Source organism: Sciurus vulgaris (assembly GCF_902686455.1).
Source record: "Sciurus vulgaris genome assembly, chromosome: 2".
In the NCBI taxonomy this organism is placed as follows: Eukaryota; Metazoa; Chordata; class Mammalia; order Rodentia; family Sciuridae; genus Sciurus; species Sciurus vulgaris.
In genome coordinates, this window is record NC_136462.1 from 11770936 (window position 1) to 11792708 (window position 21773).

General features: G+C 52.2%; 1 protein-coding gene across 3 annotated transcripts; it reads left to right on the forward strand.

Annotated features, from left to right (window-relative positions):
• The first annotated feature begins 6261 nt into the window (after window positions 1-6261).
• Window positions 6262-19936, forward strand: SERPINA12 (serpin family A member 12). Of its 3 annotated transcripts, none has more exons than XM_079127425.1 (5): window positions 6262-6399; window positions 12101-12738; window positions 14502-14772; window positions 17973-18120; window positions 19458-19936. In XM_079127425.1, the coding sequence occupies exons 2-5, from the start codon at window positions 12105-12107 to the stop codon at window positions 19647-19649; spliced, it is 1245 nt and encodes a 414-aa protein (XP_078983551.1). In that variant the 5' UTR covers window positions 6262-6399; window positions 12101-12104; the 3' UTR covers window positions 19650-19936. The 3 variants fall into 3 exon arrangements, with proteins under 3 accessions (XP_078983551.1, XP_078983550.1, XP_078983549.1); XM_079127424.1 differs by having other exon boundaries at window positions 6265-6404; XM_079127423.1 differs by lacking the exon at window positions 6262-6399 and adding an exon at window positions 8894-9018.
• Window positions 19937-21773: the final 1837 nt, after the last annotated feature.

A 21773-nucleotide genomic window follows, 5' to 3' on the forward strand; every position in this document is an offset into this window, starting at 1 on the left:
CTTGAGAGCTGTGTGCTAGTCACAGGCTCCTCGCCCTCCAGACTTCAGTTATCTAATCTGCACGGATTAAGAATCAGACGTGTGCACCTGTACCTGCACAGGTGTGTGTGTGTGTGTGCACATGCAAGTGCACATAAGCATACACTGATGAAGTCAAATTGGTGGTCTTATCTGAAAAATGTAGTCGAACCAATTAAGGACTTTTTATTTTGCAATTTTCAATTTAAATTTCCTCCCATATATTTTTCCTGCAGTGTTCCGTTCTTACATAGTTTATTATCCCAGAATCTTGCTTGGCTAGAATGACATTTAGCACTGGGTCTGTATAATTTGAAGTGAAATCAATTGACAACATGACTTCCAAACAGTCGACTGTTCAGAAAGCCATAGAGCCAATGCAATTTCCTGCTGTCCGTTATGCAGGTGGATAAACTGAGAACTGCAGCAGGGAATGGTTTCCCCAGTCACCTGGTACATCCGGGCCTCCTGGATCCTAACGCAGGCCCCTGCCCAGGGACCTCTCAGAGCTGGAGAGTGGGGTCAAGTGCCTGCTCTCAGCCTGCACCTGTGAGATGGGACTGGCTGGTAAACATATGTGCCAGGCAGCTGGAATTCCACAGCAGTGCCAGGGCACCCACGCCTCTCCTCCCTTGCTCCCAGGAGGGAGCAGGTGCATGATTCTACCCATAGGCATCACAGGGTCAGTCCATGGAATCGGGGATGGAATAGAGCTGTGTGCCTCACCTGACTCCAGGAGGCATACTGGGTGCCAAGCCAGATGCCCTTAGAGGATTTACAGAGCACCCACATGTATCTAGTACAGTGCTCATGCACTTGGGTGGGGAGGGAAAAAGCAGGGCTGAGCTTCTTGCAGGGGTGAGGGAGAGAACTCCAGCTTGTGGCAATCTGGGTGTGGAGCGCACAGGGCCTCCTGCTGAGCCAGTGGGGTGGGGGCAGCAGAGGCAGGAGCAGCTGGCCTGGCAGAAGCCCACCCAGTCTGCAGAGGAGGCAAATGGGTCTGGGGAGTCAAGGGGAACACAGCAGAACCCAGAGGCCATAGGACTGGTGCAGAAAGAGGACCAGAAGGAGGGGAACTGCGGGATCTGGGGAGGCCGAGGAAGCAACCCAAGGAGAAAAGAGGGTCTGTGTGATCAGCTCCAGTTGAGAGAGAGAAAGAAAGGGAGGGAGGGAGGGAGAGAGAGAGAGAGAGAGAGAGAGAGAGAGAGAGAGAGAGAGAGAGAGAGAAAGAGAGAGAGAGAGAGGGGGAGGGAGGGGGAGAGAGAGAGAGAGGGAGGGAGGGAGAGAGAGAGAGAGGGAGGGGGAGGGAGGGGGAGAGAGAGAGAGAGGGAGGGAGAGAGAGAGAGAGAGAGAGAGGGAGGGAGGGGGAGAGAGAGAGAGAGAGGGAGGGAGAGAGAGAGAGAGAGAGAGAGAGAGAGGGAGGGGGAGAGAGAGAGCGCGCGGGAGGGAGGTGGAGAGAGAGAGAGAGGGAGGTGGAGAGAGAGAGAGATCCATCTATCTTAGGAGAGAGAACCAAGGACCCCGGAGAGCGCTCAGACAGACAGACATCCTGTGTCCTTTCCATGCCTGGCCCAGGGGCCGGAGTGCCAATCTGGGCAGCAGTTGGGTGAGTCAGCTGACCACCCCAAATGCCACGACCACAACTTCCCTGATGGTCTTGCAGAGTGATGCTTGAACAAGTGATCCAGAACCAGGAGACCTGCTTTTTGAGTCCTGGGTCTGCTAATTATCTGGTCGTTGGGACCTCAGTTTTCTCACATGCAAAACAGGTCCAGCAGCACAGAACTGGAAGAGTCCCCATGAACAGCACATAGGAACCCATCAGAAACCGTGTCTGCTAGCAATGTGTGGGGAAGTGCATTGGCTCACGATTCCAAGAGGAAGGAGAGAGCAAGGTAAAGGGAGTGCAACGCAAATGAAGAAGAAGACGACCACGAAGGACGAACGAAGAACGGAAGCCCCGACTCACAGGCTGCGAGGTGCGTGATTTCCCCACGTTCTCCGCCTTCGCTCCGAAGATGCAGGTGGCACCACTGGTGTGTCAGAATCTCCGTTGCTGAAAATGTCAGCGCTGGATCACGCACGTGGGCCGGTTTCTGACCTGTCTGCATCTTGCGTTTGCTGCAGAGTTTTAAGACATTATACAAGGACAGTATGTGTATTTCTGGCTCTTGTGTTTGTATTGATCAAGTTCTTTCCCACATAAACAGATTTCCTCCAATTCTTTTAAATTTTATGTCCAAATTTTATTTTTGGAGTCGTTTGTTTCCCGTGACATTTATAATATTGTTCACCTTTTGAATGGCTGTCTTGGATGTGAGTTCCTTTTTGATTTTGCTATTTACAGAATGTTTTCTAAATTTCCAAGATATAATTATATTTCTCCTCCTTTTTTCTTATTTGCTTAGATTTTTTGTTTGGAAAGGTTTTCATTATTTTGCACTGAACTTTCTTTAGGGAAACAGATCTTGTTGGAGATTGCTTTAAAGATGTTAATCTTCTCTTAAAATGGATCATTTGTTCACTGACATTATGCATTGGTTAAACTCCCTAGCTGGAGCTCAATTCAATGAAGGAAGTCACATTTTTGTTAGCTCAGTCTTCACCTTACTGCTCCCAGGGACAGTTTAATTTGTTCTCTCGTGACTTGGGCTCTGTAGTGCCTACCCGCTTGGTCATGGTCTCCATGGCTGCCCCGATTGAGTGTCATCTGGGGCATCCAAGGAGAAACACAGACTGGACCAGGGAAATGGGAGCGATGATCCAGAATGGTGTCTGAGAAGCCCTCTCTCCTGCATGCTATGGTCCTGGCATTTGGGTGGCTCCCCCTCTGGGGTTAGTGCACAAAGCTGCGTGGGGCACTAAGGTCCAGTCTCCACGAACCCACAAGCAGAGTTTCCACTGGGCATGGGCCCTGGGTGCCAGGAATGGGTTAAAGGGCAGGCAAAGGTTTAGCGTTTGTGATTCCTGCCAAGTGATTTTCCAAAGCATTGGTGCCAGGTCACACCCCCGCCTGCTGTATAGGAACAGAGTGCACTGGCTCCAGCCAGCAGCGTCAGTTCTTTTAATTTCGGCTATTTCCTAGGTGTGTCACGGTAGCTGGTTGTGGTTTTATTTTGCATGTTCACGATGACTGATGAGGTTGAGCACCTACCTTTCCGCGGTCACTGGGATCCCTCCTTTTGTGAAGGATCTATTCAAATTTTTGCCTATTTTTAAAGTGGTCATTTTCTCACTGATCTAAAATCAGGCATGAGTCCTGGTTGTACGTTCCATTCCTCCTCTGTAAGTTACCTTTGACCTCTCTTAGGTGAGTTTCTTTTCTTTCTTTCTCTTTTACTTTTTCCCACTGGGGATTGAATCCAGGGGTGCTGTACCACTGAGCTACATGCCCAGTCCTTTTTTTTTTTTCTTTAATTTTGAGACAGGGTCTCGCTAAGTTGCTGAGGTTCACCTCAAATTTTGCCATCCTCCTGCCTCAACCTTGAAAGTAGCTGGGATTATAAGACTGTGCCTGGCTCTTGGGCGCACTCTGATGAGCAAAATTCTTAATAAAGTTCAACTTATACATTTTTTTATAGTTAGTACTTCTTCTGTGCTATTTAGGAAGATTTTTGCCCATCTCAAGGTCAGGAAAAGAGTCCACTATATTTTCTCGAGTAATTTATTATTTTGATCATTGCAGGGTTTTTGGTAAAAACAGAAGTGATCGACATCATTAGTTTCACCTGGGCCAATCCAAAGCCCCTCACATGCAGACTTACACTTTCTTACATCGATTTCTATATGTCGAGTGAAATGGGTCACAGTGAGTTTTCCCCATGTGGACATCCAGGGGTTCCAGCACTACTGGTTGAGAGGACCCTCTCCCCGCTAAGCTGCAGGTGGCTCCTCCTGGGTGCTCCGTCCTGGATTCTCAATCCACTGCCCCCAGCACCTCATGGTCTCCATGGAGATAGCGCTCTGGCCAGTCTTGATACCTGGCAGGGTCAAGAAGCTCAGTGCTTTAAAGATGTCCCAAATGATCTCCAGAAATGTGTGGAATTCCTCTGCTTTCCAGCAGAGATTCCCAACCCTGGATGTTTCCCATCCTCCTCGAGGAAGCTCATGAGAGCTCCCTCCCTGGCTTCAGCCCACCCCATCCTCTGGCTTCCTTGGGGCTGCAGTTCTCGGACACACTGGTCTGTGTGGCACGAGGGGTTCTGCAGGTGAAGGCTGAGGATAGGAGCTCCCTCAGCAGCGCGGCCTCCAGGAAGCCCTCCTCAGCATCCCAGGCAGGGTCAGCGGGTTCCCCCTACCAGAAAAGGCTCTTGTCTCCCTTCTCCCGTGCCCCACCAGAGCCGGGCTCTTGGAGTCCAGCTGGGGATATTAACGTGTTCGGAGTTTGCTCACAGGTTCCCTGCCTAGGAGAAATGAGCAGGAAGGGGGAGACAGAAGATTCTTAGCTGTCCTCTCGCCCTGACACAAGGTGGTGGTGTAAGAAAAACATTCAGGCCCCTCCTTGGCCTCAGGCCAGTGTCTCTGTCCATCAACTTATAGCAAAACCCCAGGCTGGACAATCAACCTGTGTCCTCCTAGCCCCCCACATACCCCAGGCCCAAACCCATGGGGCTCAAGTCTTCCCGTGTACAGGTGGTTGGGGGCAGCCTCAAGTCTAGGCCAAGGTCCCCTGATGAGCACTGGGAGGGGACTGGTCCCCCGACAGACATCTCTCCACCCCTCCCACCAACTTCTATCCTGCAGGCTCCTCTCCCCGGCTGGCTGGGCAGCTCCTCACCAAGACTTAGCCCCTCTCTGGCCTGCAGTTCACTGGGGCTGCCCTCAGCCAGCACCTGCTGGCCTCTGAGCACTGCCAGGGCCCGGCCATCTTCAGAGACCCCCGTGTCACCCAGTGGCCTCCTTGCTGGGACAGCTGCTGCATACCTCCTGTAGGAGTTGCCCTGGGGCTTAGAGAGGTTGGAGGCAGCTGGCAGGCGGGGACCCAGGACTCACGCAGGCCTCACCCTGTCATTAGCAGGCAGCGTTCTTCCTCCCAAACCAGGGGTGCAGACCCGGATTCTGGGTCAGCATCCAGCTGGCTGGCCCCTGTCCTCCACTGAGGAGCCTCTGCTCTGTGGGACCAGTGGCCCTGGCCTCAGCCCCTCCTCCCACCTGGGGCACCCCTGCAGCCTGGACACTGAGGCTGCTCAGCTGGTCTGGTCCCATGTGACCTACACATCCCGAGTGAGGGAGGCTGGTGGCCCAGGGGCTCCTTCAGTCTCCTTCGGATCCTGGGAGCTCTGAAGCCCCACCCACGACCTCTTTGGACTTGTTCAAAGCTGAACCAGGCATGGGCCCGACCAGGGCCCCCTCTCCACGAGGTCACCTTCTCTATAAAGCTTCTGGGGTGAGAGTTAGGTCTTGGCTAAAAGCAGCATTCCAAAGAGAGGAGGACCGTGCTTTGCACCCTCTTCTGGGGCCTGGCGGTGGCTCCTGGGAAGCATCACTAGAGGGGAAAGGAAACCCGAGCGACGTTCCCGCTCGCTGGAGTTCACGGAGGAGACCACTGACCGCCGGTCCCCTGAGCTCTTTGTTCTTCCACCACAGGAGCAGTGGGCTTGGGAGGTTCCAACACTGTCACGTGTCTCCCTCTAGGTGATGGAACTAAAAATAAGAATTTCATTTTATTTTAAATATTTCAAAGTTAGCTCCAAAGTAAAACCCGCTCCTTAAAGACGATTTGGAAAATGCAGAGAGGCCAGGGAAGGAGACAGGACCCGACTGAAGTCTCCGTCTCTTCAGCACCGACAGAAAACACAAAGGCAGGCGCTTCCCGGGTTTCTGGACCGGTCACTAACGCTGAATCCCTGTTACCCTGACGGAAATTACGCACGTAATGGTCTATCGTGGCTCCTTGGTCTTCTTCCCAAGACGACTCCCTGTGAGCTACAGTAACAGAGCTGAGAGTTTGAAGCACAGGAAAAATCACAGAAGAAGCCACAGGGGATGAAGAAGAAGACCCCAGTGCCACTCTTCCCTGGATGTCAAAGGATACCTGGGGTTGCATGGTCAATGTCAGGACTACAGGCTACTCCGCTTGTAGAATATTCCAGTCTCCAGACCCAGACAGCGATTGGGAAATAGAGTAGTTGCAAAAGACTTGAATGGACTTCTTTAGAAAGCCCAGCCCAGTGGGCGTCGTCCCCACACGCCACACCGTGGCCTCCTGTGCAAGGAGAAGCCCCTGGGGAAGTGGTGTGGCCAGGGAACCCCATCCCCTGCCCACTCAGGCCAGCTAATTCTATTGGCCTGTACTTGACCTTTCCAGGAGGCCATGGACATATAAATAATAAAGCAAGAAGGGCAGATCCATTTGGCCGGCACGCCGGATCCCTCCTGGAGGTACTGTGAGTACAAAATCTCCCCAGGGATTCTGGAGTATTCCTCAGGAAGCTAGCTGCAGATTGAGGGGGCTGTAGTACTGTCCAAGGAGAGTGTCTTGCAGAAAATTCTAGAGCCATTCCCCCAGCTGGGGAGCTCCCAGGGGGAGATTTTGCAGGGCAGCTTCCATGGAGGCCTGGGCTCGTTCCCAAGGGCTTTGGCATCCAGCACTTGTTAGAGGGACCGCCCTAGTGGGTGTGAGGCCAGAGGTGGTCTTGGAGAGATGAGGTGGCCCTTCCAATAGGAGTCCACCTCTGCCCTCTGGCTCTGGCCACAGTCAGCCTTGCATGTGAGCTGACTGTGTACCTTTAGGTCTTCCCAGGACAGAGGTTGGATCTGTCAACCCACCAGATCAGGAGAGAGTGAGGCCAAGTCATCTGTTTAAAGCAATTTTGAAGAACTGCCTTCAAAAATCCACTGACTGGATTCCACTCTGACCCTCACTGCCACCCATCGTGACCCCAGCGTCTTGGGCCTTGGTTGCCCCTTTATAGCTCAAGCAGTCCTAAAGTTAATGGCCATCAGCCTTTTCAGCCCCTGTATGCCCTCATTCTAGAATGAAGTCGCTTCAAGAGGAGGACCAGGCCAGGCAAAGAACTGGAAAGTCCTTCAGGGTTTGGAGACGGTTGTGGGGCTGGCGTGGGCTGCACTGCTCAGGCGTGAGTGCGACGTGCTTGCTTACCTGCCGTGTCTATACAGACCATTCCTGGGTTATTGTCGCAGGGCCCAGTGCCTGGCTCAGGGTAACGGCACAAAAAGTATTTCCTAAAAGGATGAAAGCAGAACTCTGCGGGGCAAATTAATAAGTGGGGTGTGCTCCATCCTGTTTCTCAAAAAGGAGGGGAAAGGACGTGGCAATGGTCAGTGGTCTTCTCTTATGGGGCTTCTCCCACTTCCCACCGAGGGAAGAGGAGGTACCTTACCACTACTTAGCTCTAAACTTGTTTTGAAAAATAATTATTTGACTTTTAATAGGTCTGGAATAATTTTTCTCTTAGAACAATTTCATTCCTTTGAAATGGGTCGACCACAGACCCTACCTAGGATGTCTCTTCAAGTCCAGGGCTTTGGTGACGGTCTTCTTTTGGAATGCCAAAGCATACCTCTAGGAAAGTCCCTTCACATCTCTGAGCCCCAGGGAGGACAATGAGGGTATCCCATTGTCGGGGACTCAGAAAGGACCTGAGCTAAGCTGGGGTCTCAGAGGGCTCGGGCTTCCTCAGGGTAGGAGGGAATGGCTGATGTGTCCACACTGCGCAGAGCACATTCTGGTGGCCTGAGGCTCTCTCTTTGGGGCTGAAGACTTTGGGGATGGGAACTTGTCTGAGCTTCCTAGACCTTGTCCCACTGACTCGAGGAAGGATGTCACAGCAACTTTCCCTGGCCAGCCAGCTTCATCACAGAGAAGAGAGGCTGGAAAGTAAACATTAGCCAGTTAGTGGAGGAGCCAAGGGGAGGCCTTTCCTCTGGAGTGAGTGGCCCCTGCCTCTGTGTGTGAACAGGCCTTCCACGGCCTGCGTGTGCTCTGGTGGCTCAGGTCTTGTTCCCCAACCCGCTGGTGATAAATGAGGAAGCACTTTGTAAAATTGCCAATCTCATCACAGCGGGCCCTCGGTAGCATGCCTGGAGGCCAACCCACCTCAGGTCAAAAATATTTAGGGCAAGTCTGAAACGTTCAGACCTTTTTCCCTTGTCTGTTCCCTAAATGATACGGTATGACAACTACTAACCCACCATGCCAAATTAGGTATTATTGGTAACGTAGAGGTAATTTAAAGCACTTGGGAGTGGGCATGTAGGTGACATGTAAATACCATGCTATTTCACAGAAGGACTTAAGCACTCAAGAATTTTGGTGTCCGTGGGAGGTCTTGAAAATAACCCCGCATGGACTCTGAGGATGGATTATTAAACCCACTGCTATATCTCATTTAGAGGGGGATTCCAATGACTAAGCTTGTCAGGACAGAGGGAGGTGGTGTGGTGCCCCCTGCCCTCTGTGGGGACCCCCTTTCTGCAGTGTGAGCATTTCCAGTCACCTGTGCTGCTGGACCACATGGCTTATCACCTGGGTAGGTCTGTCTCATGGGTCAGTGAGACACTTTCATCTATTCACAGAAGAAGGAAATTATTTTTCTAAATTAATAGGGAACACGGGACTGGAATAGTCAGGGAATAAAGACACTTATTTTAGTAGCCCTGTCTGCCCCCTGGTATCCCATGGGGTTCAGTTTCTATCTTGTCCTTTTTCTTCTTGATTTATTTTTATTTTATTTAATTCAAGTGACACACACACACACACATTCCAAACTAAAACCCAACCAAGAATTACTCAACTCAGAAGAGTAACCTATCAATTCATTGGGTAATAACCAGTTGCTCAGCTATTTTAATTGTCGAAACAAAAAATTGAACCTGTTCAGGTATCTGGCAAATGTGGGTCACTTTAGCGTCTGTGATGACACATGGAAAGGCCCAGAATGGGGCCAGTGTGGGCCAGTGGAAGAAAGGCCAGCCCTTCACATTTAGAGGGATGCTGGAAGAGAGGCCCAGGAACTGCTGGGATGCAGGCTTGTGGAGGTAAGAGGAGGCTGAGCCCCAGCCAGCCAGTGCACCATGTCCCCCAGGGTAGGACAACCAGCTGATCAGCAGCATCTAGTGGGGAAGAGACCAAACTACACAGCTTATTTGGATTATTATTACATTGGATTGCACCCAATGTACTAGATGAAGATATTGATACCCTAAAGGGTTAAGAGATGTGCCTGGTGCCCCTAATGCATATGTGGGAGGAGACCAATGTCGGGACTTGTAATTCTCTGATCAGTTCTCACTCCTGAAACCGCATAGTCGTTTACAACTTCGGGGGGTCGCCATGGAAACTCCACCGCAGCACCAGTTAGCTCGCCCTGTCCTGGCTGGCGTGCCCAGCTCTGGCCTGTTGCCACAGGGCTTTGCCTCTCAGGTGGCTGGCAACCCTCCTGCAGAGGATGTTCTGCCAGCTTCTTGAGTGACAGGTCCTGGCCTCCTAGGCATTGGGAAATAGTGCGTGCATGGCTGGCAGTCTACTGGGAATAGCAGAAGCTTCTATTTTTAATCCATGCAGGTTTATGTAAACCATCCAGCCCAGGAACTCCTGAGATGGGCTCCTTTCCATTTTCTATTTTCTTTTATTTATCTGAAGCATACTTAAGGATTCTACCAACTTCTCGCCTATAGTCTATTTTCAGACAGCTCATGGGGCTTCTGTTCATCGCCAACTATTTTTAATTTTTACCAAACAGTAGTCCTGGGGAGTGCTTAGAGAACTCTGGGCTCAGGAAGTTCTTTTCTGAATGCCACAGGGCGGTGAGGACATGAGGCCAGAGCACGGAGCTCCTACTTGACTGTCCTGGCATTGAAATATGTATACACATAGTATCTGTCAGGACCCTTCTGGCTTCAGGTTCCTTGACCATGTAACTCAGCCTCACAGCAAGAGTGCGGGAAGGGTGGGCTCTGGCTCCAGTTTCTCTGCAAAGCCCCTGCCATGCATGTGCTTTGTGCTCTGGTTTTGTCTTCGGTTCCCCCTGGGGCAGCTGGAGTCCCCGACACTAGCTGTCAGTCTCCAGTCCAGGACATCCAAGGAAGACAGAGGGCAGCACTCAAGCCAGCAAACAGTCCTAAAGTTCACCCTCATTGGGCTACTCGAGTCACATGCCCTTCCCTGAACTTGCCCTGATTGGATTAGGAACCAATCAGTAACAGGATATGGAGGTTGCCCTCCACCAATCAGGTCCTGCCTTGAGCTGGGTGTGGAGGCGCACAGGCTCCCTGAAGGAGGGGTAGACAATGCAGTAGGGGCGGGAACATTTGGGTAGTGTTTCCTAGATTTTTCCATATTGCACAACACACTCCTTGAAGATCCATCGCCACCGTGACCCAGAGGCTGGTACCTTCCCTATAGGAAGAACTCGGGTCCAGGGACTTCTAGGTACAGGCCCTGTGCTTGTGTCCATCCACCCATTTCCCTTCCTTCAGTCAAGCAGAAAGAACCTGCCTGATCCAGGCACAGGGGACTTAGCTGCAGGGGACCCTGTTGCTGCCCAGTTGGACTATGAGGGTTGGCTGCTATTGCTCATAGTGACCCTCCTTAGTCCAGAAAATCCTCATTGGCTGACAGGAGTTAATGTCCCAGAAAATTATATATGCCAGCCATGTCCTGTACCCTGGGGACAGATCATAGTCACCAGCTGTCTGATTCACTGCAAAAGGGGAGCTCTCCTGAGTCCTGTCCCTGGGAACCAACCAGGGCTGGATGTCACCAGGATTGCACCTTGCTCTGCTCCCCCTATTTCTAGTCCTGGTCCCTTCACTTCCCTGCAGCCTCCTCCTATGACAACTGTCAGTTCCTGACATGCACCTGCACCCAGGGAAACCAGTCTGAAGCCAGGAACAGCTTCCCTGCTGAGGGGCTCGTCCTTTCCCAGGGATTATAGACTCCTGGAGATGTAAATTACAGGGGAAACATTGTAAGTGATGTCACAGAAGAGCCAGCAAAGAGATCTGCCTTCACTTTACATATAAATTAGTACAAGTCCATGAAAGCAGTGTGCTCAACTAGAGAAACCAACACACTTTGAGGAACACCAGGCTTTGGTGGCTCTCTGCAGCCTTAGAGGAGAGGTAGATTAAAGGAAAACATCCAATGAAATTCTTGTTCCTAAAAGCTCACAGTGCCACTGGGAGGTGTCAAGCTGAGAGGCTTGAGATGAGAGAGCAGTCCTATAGCCAGGCAGATATGGCTTTTCCTCTCTATAACATCACCCCCTCCCTTCCTTAGAAAGGGTGTGTAGGGAAGGAGGTTTACTGGAGGCCAGAGTTCTCCCAGAGAGAACGTCTGTCACCTACAAGTTATGTAATCTTACACAAAGAGTATGATTTCTGCAAATTAGTCAGAATCGTTTGGACTATAAGGGAAGAAAATCATACTCAAACCAGCCAACCCTAAAATGGAAATACATTGGCTCTTACAACTTAGAAAAATGGAGGTGGGTGGGCATTAGGTAAAGGTTGAATCAAGGACTCCAGAGGTATCGTTAGGTGCCCCCATCCATTTCTCTCTTTCCATCTCTCTCTGTCTTCTCTCCATGTAGAAGTCATGGCCACATTCAGTTTTGGGGGCTATATCATTAAGCCAATGACCCCACAGTTAAGAGGTCTTTGCATTCTACAGGAAAGACATGGATTGATCTGATTTTGGTTACACTCTGATTTCTTAACCAATGAGTGTGACACAAAGAATGAATTATGACCAGGTGTTCTGGGTCCCATGCCCACACTGTGGTATTCCTATAATTAAGTGGAGGAAGTTGTTCCTCAAAGGAACTGAGACACTGCTACCATAAGATGAGGAAGGAGTGTACAACACCGAGAGCTGTCGCTCGGAAGTGAGGGAACCAGGACCAGGGAGACAAGGAGCAGAGCAGTGATGCAGCTCCAGCTCAGTTAAGAGACGATTCAGGCTAAATGTCATGCTGGATGCCAGAGCACTCAGCAGCCACTACCTACAGCACATGTTAGTTACTGCATTTCGTCTTCCATCTGGTCTTCCGTGTACATACAACAGGGCAGTGAATTTCTTTTGATTTTCTCAGCTAACCTGAGATCTACTACTCAACAGGACAATGAACCTCCCACTGGGCCTGGCCCTGTTTCTGGGTGGCCTTCTCACCACGGAAGGGCTTCTCAAGCCCAATGTCTCTCGAATTAGCTATGGCGACTTGAGTCAGGTCCAAGGGCTGAAGGCAAAGAGGGTCGCCCATGAGCTGGCAAAGCGCAACATGGAGTTTGGCTTCAAGCTGCTCAAGAAGCTGGCCTCCAGCAGCTCCAGGCAGAACATCTTCTTCTCCCCAATGAGCATCTCCATTGCCTTCTCCATGCTGTCACTGGGTGCCCAGGACTCCACCCTGGATGAGATCAAGCAGGGTTTCAACTTCAGGGACATGCCAGAGAGAGACCTTCACCAGGGCTTCTATTACCTCATCCACAAGCTGAACCAGGAGAAGCGGGACATCAAACTGGAGATTGGAAACATCCTGTTCCTTGATCAGAAGTTGAAGCCACAGAGGGACTTCCTGAGAGAGACCAAAAACGTGTATGAGGCGGAAATAGTGCCCACCAACTTCCAGGAGCTGGAATATACTCAGCAGCAGATCAACAACCATATCAGTCAGAAAACCCAGGGGTTAATCAAAAACCTGATCAGGAGTATAGACCCTGGCACTGTGATGCTTCTTGCAAACTACATTTTCTTTCAAGGTAAGGTTTGAGACATGTTGGCATGCAGAGGAGGGGATGATCAATAGACATGGATTAAAAATCTGGGTGGCCTCTTGTTTGCTCTGTGACCTTGAATTTTTATGTAACTAATCTCTCACTTACTTCGTAGAATGAGGATATTGATGGATACCACACAGGGTTTTTTTGAGAGTTAGTTGGATAAGTTTCAGTGACTGTGTATAGTGAATAGCGAGTGGATGCTAGTCATTGTAAGCACTGTTGTCACTTTCTTTGTCATTAAAATGAATACCACAACATACAGCCCATCCGGTTGCTATTAGGAGTTGAGGTGAAATGTTTGTGAAAAGTGCTTCATGAAGTATAAATTGCTTTCCATTCCTACATTTTCATTATCACTGATTATCCTAATGTGACACTAGATGAAGAGTTTGGAGCGACATTCTCATCTTCATTTCTTAGATGAGAAAAGCGAAAATCAGGGAGAGATTAATTACTTATCCATGCTTCAGAGCTAGTCAGTGGCAGTAGGGATTGGAAACCCTTTCTCTTGGCTTTGGGGCCAGGTATTTTCCACCACACCAAGTAGATGCCTAGGATGGTGATTGGATCTTGGTGATGGTGATAATCAGTTTGGAGGGTGCCTGGTTCTCCTCATCAGCTTGCCTAACTTCCCTGTGTCTAAGGGGAAACTGAAATAAGCGTTGTCTCCCCTTTCTGCACACAACCACACTCAGGCCACGTGCACACACAGGGGTTAAAAGTCACGGAGGCCAGCACCCCTCAGTTCAGACAAGATCACCGCTGGACTCTCAATACCATGGGCCAGGTCTCCCACATTTCAGAAGGAGATTGATGGTTACTGAGGGGAAATAATGCAATTGCAGTCCAAGATCACAGTCTGTCCAAGCCAGAGGGAAAGAAAAATGAATTTGGAATTTCTCAAAGTGCCTACATCCCCTACATTACATCAGGAACAATAGTGACACTGATATGCTGATGATGACTATCATCCATTCAATAATCACTATATACGGTTATCGAACTAAATTGCTTTATCCTGCCAAGTCTCAAAGTGAACCTGTGAGGTATCTGTTAATGTCCTTATTCTGCAAATTAGGGATGCTGAAGCCCAGGGAGATTGAGACGCTTATCAAGGTCATTCTTTTAGAGCAGGATTTGAACTCAGGGGTTTGGCCCTCAGGACACGAAACTGAGATCTATGAGGGTAGCAGGTTAGAAAAGACACAGAGCTGAGTTCATGTGCAATGAGATCAAGGCATTCTCAGGATCCAAAAAGAGAGGTGGAACGCCCAGAGTTGAGTGCTCGTTGCCCTCCAGCGAGCTCCCAAGGGCTGCTCATCCCATCGGTTCTTGGCCCCATGTGAGTGGCTCTGTCGGGCTGACTTAAAATAGTCAGGCATCTTCATTCAAGTCACACCCAAAGAGTCCCACTAATTATCATCCTATCCCCTCTATTGGGACATAATAAACAGGCTTTCTCAGCCCCAGGAGCCCCTGGCCTTAGAGCAGTCTGCTGCTCCCCTCTCACCTGGGCATCCCTAATCCTCGTTTCTTTAAGAACATGTCACTGGACCTGAGCTCATCTCACAGGAAGTATCCAGGGCACGGATGAGGGCAGGACTCCTAGAATTCTTCCTCAGAGCCCTGGAATATCCAGACCTCTTACTCTGAATCTGTGTGGACAGAGGCTGGTGATTGGTTGGATCTGGTCACCTCCTTTCCCTCTGGACACTCATCTCACTTTGTCTTTCAATCCTAAGCCAGGTGGCAACACAACTTTGATCCAAAAGAAACTAAAGAGGACAATTTCTTTGTGGACAAAGGCAAGTCAGTGAAGGTGCCTATGATGTTCCACGGGGGCATGTACGACGTGGGCTATGACGACAAGCTGTCCTGCACGCTCCTGGAGATCCCCTACCATGGCAACATCACGGCCACCTTCATTCTTCCCGATAAGGGCAAAATGAAGAACTTGGAGGAGGGCTTGCAGGTGGACATTTTTGGCAGATGGAAAAGATTAATGTCAAAAAGGTAAAGAGGGAGCCTGGTGTACAGTGTCCTGCTCCTTCTTCCTTCCCTCCTGCTCTTTATTTCTTTCATCCCAGACTTATTAAGCTGGTACCACATGGCCAGGTCCTCTTCTGGGCTCTATGATGCCCAGAAGATGTCCTCTTCTGTTACGGTAGGAGGTAGACTGGAGAAGATGTATATGGAAACACTTGACCTTGGAGATGTACTAATACTGTGGGATGGTGGCGGATGGAGTCTGATGGAGGTGGTGTTCAGGGAGGGCTTCACAGAGGAGGTTTGGGGTGAGACTTTAAGGCTATGTGGAAGGGAGAGAAGCAATGCACGTCTTCACCCAGCCTCTGCTATGTGGACGGTGGGACCTGGGCACCCAGGGCACCAAGAGAGAAAGGGATGATGCTAGGGTGGACCGGACACCCGGGGGTGCCTCTGTCACTGGGAGCGCATCCTTCCGGGAGTTGCAGACCACGTCTCTGATATCTAGAGTTAGCTGAAAGCTCCTGCCTGGGAGTCCCCATTCCGAATGCTTCTGATGACCCCACAGTGCTGGGGAAGGGAGCTGAAAGCAGGGCGTCCATGAGGGCTGTGCACAGCCCGTCTCTCCTCCCTGGAGGGACTGGGGTGAGACTGGGTCCCCTTCTGTGATGTGGCCTTAGTGGCCCTGGCCTTGTAGGACCTTTGAAAGCACAAAACGTGGATCAGCGCAGCCTCGTGCTCCCCGGACGCACACCGATGTGACTTCTTTCTCCTTCTCTGATTGGTTGATGGAGGACAGCTCTGAAGCTCTCGGCAGATCTGACGGAATGACAGCATCCTGCCATGCGGTCTCCTGTCCTCAGGGGAACCCAGCACGGCAGCTCACCCACTGACAGGGAAATGCAGCTGTCCCTGCACACAGGGTGCCCACTGGGACGGGCCGCTTCCAGCCTGTGGTCCTCAGAGTTGAGGAGTTCACAGGGCGTCCTGGGGACCTCCGCAGGGACCTGAGGAGTACGGAAGGTGAAGAGAGGCAGGGAATGGGAAGGATGGCCGGCCCTTGCCCTCAGTTCACCCCGAGTCCTGGCTTCTTGAGACCTGGACTGTGGCCGCGTGGCCGTTAGTGCTCGCGCGGCCTCTGCGCTGCTTTGCTGGCGCCCGGAGCTCCTCCAGGCTGTTTCTGACATTCGCCCACAGGGCCCAGTGCTGGTGCTAGCGCTAGGGGCAGCACGTTCCCTTCAGCATGGCCCTGGACAGTCCCAGGACCGTGGCCGTCGACCACCACTAACTGCACACAGAGGCTCCCTGGTTACTGCTGCCCTCTCTCTGGCTTCAGGACAAGGCCCAGAGCTCTCCCCTCACTCCTCTGCCCACGTGTGGGAGAGGTGCTTTGAGATGCCCCGCAGGTTGGCACCAACCTTCCCAGAGAACCAAAGCGCCTCATCAGGCTGAAACAACTGAGAGTGCATTCTCGTGAGGTGCACGTGCACGCTGCCCCCGAGGTCTCTTCCAGGAGCCCTCCCTGTCCTGGGACTGGTCTGCCCGCCCCGCCCCAGGAGACCATTCCTGGCATCTCCATGACTTAAGGCCTCTCTGTATCCCTCTCACCGGATACAGCCTGCCTCCCAGGCCCTCTGGCCCTGGAATGACCAGTAGCAGTAATGTCCACCTCCTCCATAGGAAACCCCATACCTTCTTGCAGCCTAGGGGACTTGTGTGAGGTCCCCAGAGGGAATCACGTTTCACCGGAACATGACAAGCAAAGTTCCTACCTTCGGAACTCCTCCAGTCTGGCAGTCCGGTTGGTGAGCTGTTTTGACGTGTGGGCAGGGGGCAGGCCCAGACCTCTTGGGCTGTCCTCTGTGGGAGCAGAGAGCAGGTGGCGATTCCAGTGAGCGCTTTCTGTAGTCTCCTCCAGACGGGAAAGCCTAGGGGAGGCCAGAGAGGAAAACGCCCCATCCCCCAAAGAGAGGTGGCCACATCAGCAGACACGTGTCTAAAACACACCCCAAATTACCTGTCGGAATGTAGACTCCAGGTCCTGCTGCTCTGATTCCCAGAGCAAAAACTCCGTTTTTGTTCTCCCAAGGGAATCAAAGCTCCCACATTGGTAGGCACAGAGCTGCTGCGTCCAGGTTTTCTGGCTTCACTTGGAAATCACTAAAGCTGGTCTTCCCACAGTGCTGGCCTCCTGCCTCCATCACTGTGACCCCAGCACCTGACTGCCACAGAGGGCCAGTCACCCTGCATCGACTCTTCACTCACCCCCATCCCGATGCCACGAGCGTACCCTCAGTGCAGTGGACAGAGGGTTCCTCTGAGCCCCGAGTGGACCACCCACTCCTCCAGTGGAAACTCTCCTGGGTTTCCAAGGGTCATTCAGGGAAAAGGCCCCATTCGCCTCGCTCCTGGCCTCCTTTGAGGCTTACCCAGCATTCCTGAAAGTTCGAATATGTTTCCTTTTTCCTGTGGCATTGCCGCCTCCTCCGCACTCCTGAGTGTGAGGATATGCCCACACGTGCTTTTCAGTGGGTCGATTCCATGATCTGCCCTCCCTGCTGGAACACAGGCCTGGCACAGGGATCTTCACCTGCTCCGTTCACAGATTCATCTCAAGTACCAAGAACAGCATCTGGTATACAGTAGGCACTTAATAACTATTTGCTGAATGAATCAGTGGAAAGGTACACTTGGGAGCTGTCTGGCTGGCTGGTGGTATTGCAAGTTGTAAGACTGAATGAGATTCTGGCGTAGGGACGGAGGACAGGCAGAGAAGGGAGAGGACCTGGGTCCCCGGGGGGAATGACAGTCATCTTTCTGTTTGCACAAGTGGCCCAGAAGGCTGGGCTCCTTTGCCCCCAGTAACCGGGCTCAGGTCTGCCTGGCTCCAGGTCTGGGGCCGTGCTGCCTCTAGCATCGGCCTGCTGGGGTAGGACTGGCCCAGGGCATAAGCACGGCTGAGACTTCAGGGAGGGCAGCCATGAGCAGGGTGGAAGGGGAGCCAGAGGACACTTCCTGCAGCCAGGGCTCTGGGCAAGTTGGATAGGAAGCAGGACGCAGTTCGGAGACTACAGCGTATTTTGAAGCCAGGATCCCAGGGTTAAGAAGCCACTCGTTATTCTCTGGATAGAGATCCAAGACCTTTGGTGCTGGGAGGAAAATTCTCATTCTTTTCTCTCCTGAAAGCTGAGGCTTTCCTGCTCAGCCTTGTCACTTTTAACTCCCAGGGTTGTCAACGTGTTCCTGCCGAGGCTCCATATCTCCGGTACCTATGACCTGAAGACCACTCTGTCCCAACTGGGCATCAGTAAAATCTTTGAGGAGCACGGTGACCTCACCCGAATCTCCCCCTACCGCAGCCTCAAAGTGAGCGAGGTAAGGTTGCCTGCTGCTGCCCTCCAGCAGAGGGCGCTCCACACTGCCTGGCAGAGGCACCGCACAGCTGCCAGGCCAGCAAGGACGCTGCCTCTCCACCTGCCACACAGGCCAGCCTAGAGTCCAGCCCTCCCCTGACCAGTTGGGTGATCCCGGGAAGACCCTAAGGACTCCCCAAGCCTTTGATTGGAGTATTTAGAACTGTCACTCTTCTGGTGCTATTTTGAAAGCTGGTTCAATGCAACAAACTGATCAAGTCCTACATTTATCGGGCCTAGAGCACCAGGCAGGCAGGGCATCAGATTTAGCAGGTACAATAAGAGACAGTTAAATTCCAAGTTCAGATAAACAGTGGATTTTTTTTTAGCATAAGTACCTCTCAAATATTGCAAGAGACATAGTTTTGCTTAAGGTATTAATGACTTACCTTGAATTCAGATTTAACTAAATGTCCTGTGTGCTGTCCAGCATGCCTACTTTCGGGTTAAAAGGGGGAAGGATTTCAGAGGTGGACATGAGTGTGGGGCATGGTCCATGGGAGGGAGGGGTGTGGCCAAAGGCAGCAGGTGCCAGCAGCTCTTGGGGAGGGGCTGGTGCCCAGTGGGTGAAGGGAGGCTCTGGCTACCCTGGGAGGGATCCTGGGACCCAGCTGGGCCAATTGTTTAGAATCAGTAGACAGATTCAGCTTTATCTTCCAACCAGCAAGAAGAAACACACAGTCGATAGAAATTTCTAGCTTTTGAGTTTTCCTACGTCAATTCTGAGACTTCCCCAAATGTTTAAGGCCACCAGCTTCCCCTGACCACAGGTCTTGGCCACGTTCAGTGGCTCATTTCTTTTCTGTAGTGAGGTACGCCAGCAACCATGATGCTAGCCGAGGAGACTGGCCAGTTTCCTGCAAGGAAAATTGTTGGAATCAGTGACTCTCAGGGGCCCATCCGTTCTCCAGAACCTGTCACCTGGTCACAGATGCTGAGGCCCCAGAGTGGATCTGGGGTCTGAGACATCTGGAATCTGGCTCCCTCTCCACCTCCATCAGGTTGAGCTAAGATGCCACAGACCCTTCCTGCCATAATCATGGTTGAGGGTCCCCTGAAATTCATGGGGAGGGTAGCCAACCCCCTCTGCCTCCTCTTATCACAGACCCCCAACCCCAACACAACATCTTCTTCCCCTGAATCTATTTGTCAAATATCATTCAGCAATGACAGCTGAAGAGCCAGGAGCCCTGGCACGGTTACAGCTGTGCTGGGGCAACTTGGGCTGAGTTGTCTCCCTCTCTGGTCTCTGCTTCTGCCCACCATGACCTCTGAGTGTCTGGCTCTTGGTTCCTGCAGGCGGTGCACAAGGCTGAGCTGAAGATGGATGAGAAGGGGACACAGGGGGCGGCAGGCTCTGGAGCGCAGACACTGCCCATGGAGACTCCGCAAAATGTCAGGATAAACAGGCCCTTTATGATGATGGTTTATGAGAAATTCACACCTTCCATGATCTTCTTGGGGAAGATTACTAACCCTGCTGGTAAATAAAGGGGCTTCTTGCTTGCTGCAGAGCTTGACCATGGCCTAAGGCTGAACCTCGGTGGGCTAGAGGCCCCGGGCACATCCTAACCTGATCCCTCTGGTCCCTACCTCCCAAGGCCACCCAGTGAGGGCCACCGTGGGCTCTTGGGACTCCCGTGCTCCATGGCCTCCTGTAGATCCCTCTCTACCCTCTGGGATTTGGGGATCGTGCACCACACTCCCCCACTTGCCAGTGTCCCCTCCTTGGCAGGCAAAGGGCCTTTGTTTTTTAATAAACAACCACTTCTCCCCAAGCCAAGTCTGCTGGTTGTTGGTGGATATTTTGGGGAAGGTGTGAGCCGCAGCAAGTACCTGGGGTTGGTGTGAGAGTGACCTGAGTTCACATCCTAGGACAGGTATCTTCGTGAAAGCCACATTCCCTCTCTGAGCCTCCCCTTTCTGGGAGGAGGATCCTGATTTCCCCCTGGGGGGCTCTGGGATGACAGCACCATGTGTTAGTTCCCCTTTGTGAGTCGTGAATGTGAGACTTGGTTGTATTTGCTACATGATCTACATCCAGAGCATTCACAGGGGACCAGGCTTCCAGGTGGACAGCAAAACATGTGGAGAGTGGGACCAGCCCAGGGGCAGCCTGGGAGGGTGACCTAGGGTGGCAGCTAGGAGTCACTGCAGCTTTGTCTATTTGAGGCGCATGCGCTCACACACACACACACACACACACACACACACAAACCCCCCACACACAACCCCCCCCCCCCCCACAGATCCTGGTTGTGATCAAAAGCAGGCTCCACAACTGAACTAATTAGCAAATGGGGTTCCTGCCCCAAACCTGGAAAACCGACCCTGCAGGATCTATGTGTGGCCACCGAGGGGCACCAGGGCTACTTATGTCCCCAGCTGAGGGTGGTCTGGCTTCAGGCAGTGAGTCCTGGGGTGTCTGGGAGGAGGCCATCCTGGGAGGCTCGGCACTGAGAGGCCAGAGTGGGCGGCCATCATCATCCCTTGGGCACGTCAGCAGTCTGCAGCTGGCTGTGCCCTTCATGTTCTGTTCACGGTGGCCCTGCGGGCAGCCAGAATGGACATTCATGAGGCAGATGTGGGAAACAGGCTCAGAGGGAATGGCTTTCTTGCGGCCTCGGGGTCAGCCGCAGGCAGCCAGAGCCTGTGTGGTCTGATTTGGGCGGGAAGGGCAGGATCCCAGGCTAACCCAGCTCAGCCCTCTCCGAGTTTGCTCTGGCACACACAGAACCAGAAAGCACATCTGTCCTGGGTGCCTGGAGGCCCTGGAGCCCGGGCTGGGAATCTAGCTGAGCTCTTCGGAACATCACATTTCCCCTGACCCAGCCCAAGGGGATGTGAGAGGACACTAGAGGGACACAGAAACCATCAGGGGTCATCTCAGGCATGCAGCTGGGGACACGGTACAACCAGGAAAGTCACTTGGTGGCTGGTGGCCTGGGCATGTCACTTACCTGCTCTGGGCCTCGGCGTCTTTATTCGTTGGAAGGGAGCAAATGAGCGCACCCTCCCAGGCCGAGGAGCTCCGAGAATTACCTGAGGCCGGGTTGGAAGTTCCTGGCACACAGTCCTTCAGTGGAGTGAGGTCAAGAGGTCACAGCCTTCTTCCAACCCTCCCTCGAGCCCCTGAGGTGACCCGCTGTTTTCTACACAACAAGTGCCGCTGCCCAGCTTCGTGGGAATTCCCTCCTCCTGCCTGACAAGCTCCTACTCATCTTTAAATTCCTGGTCCATCTTGACCTCTTCGAGAACCTTCCTCCACCTTTCCAGATCATTCAGGCAGCCCTGACCTCCATGTACGACAATGGCTGGAGGGTCCGAACGTCCCCTTCAACCCTCGAAGGCTGCAGTCCCTCCTGCAAGGTTCCGTGGCGCTGCCGCCTCTGGGCCTCTTATGATGCAAACAGACGTGGTTCCTGCCTTCCTGGTGTCAGCATCCAGTGGGGAAGACAAGCACCCATAAACCCTTCGGGTGTGGTTACTCGACCACGACCAGAGCCATAAACGTGATCCCAGGTCCAGTGAGCATGAGGTTGAGAGAACGTGGCAGCAGGGTCTCATTAAGTCTGGGGACTGAGGAAAGCCTGCCACAGGGATGTGACCTTTGGA

Coding starts and splice junctions, on each gene's coding strand:
- SERPINA12 (XM_079127423.1), top strand. CDS start 8,897: ATGACACATGGAAAGGCCCAGAATGGGGCCAGTGTGGGCCAGTGGAAG. Junction 14,773..17,972: donor AAAAGATTAATGTCAAAAAG/GTAAAGAGGGAG, acceptor TTTAACTCCCAG/GGTTGTCAACGTGTTCCTGC. Junction 18,121..19,457: donor GCAGCCTCAAAGTGAGCGAG/GTAAGGTTGCCT, acceptor TGGTTCCTGCAG/GCGGTGCACAAGGCTGAGCT.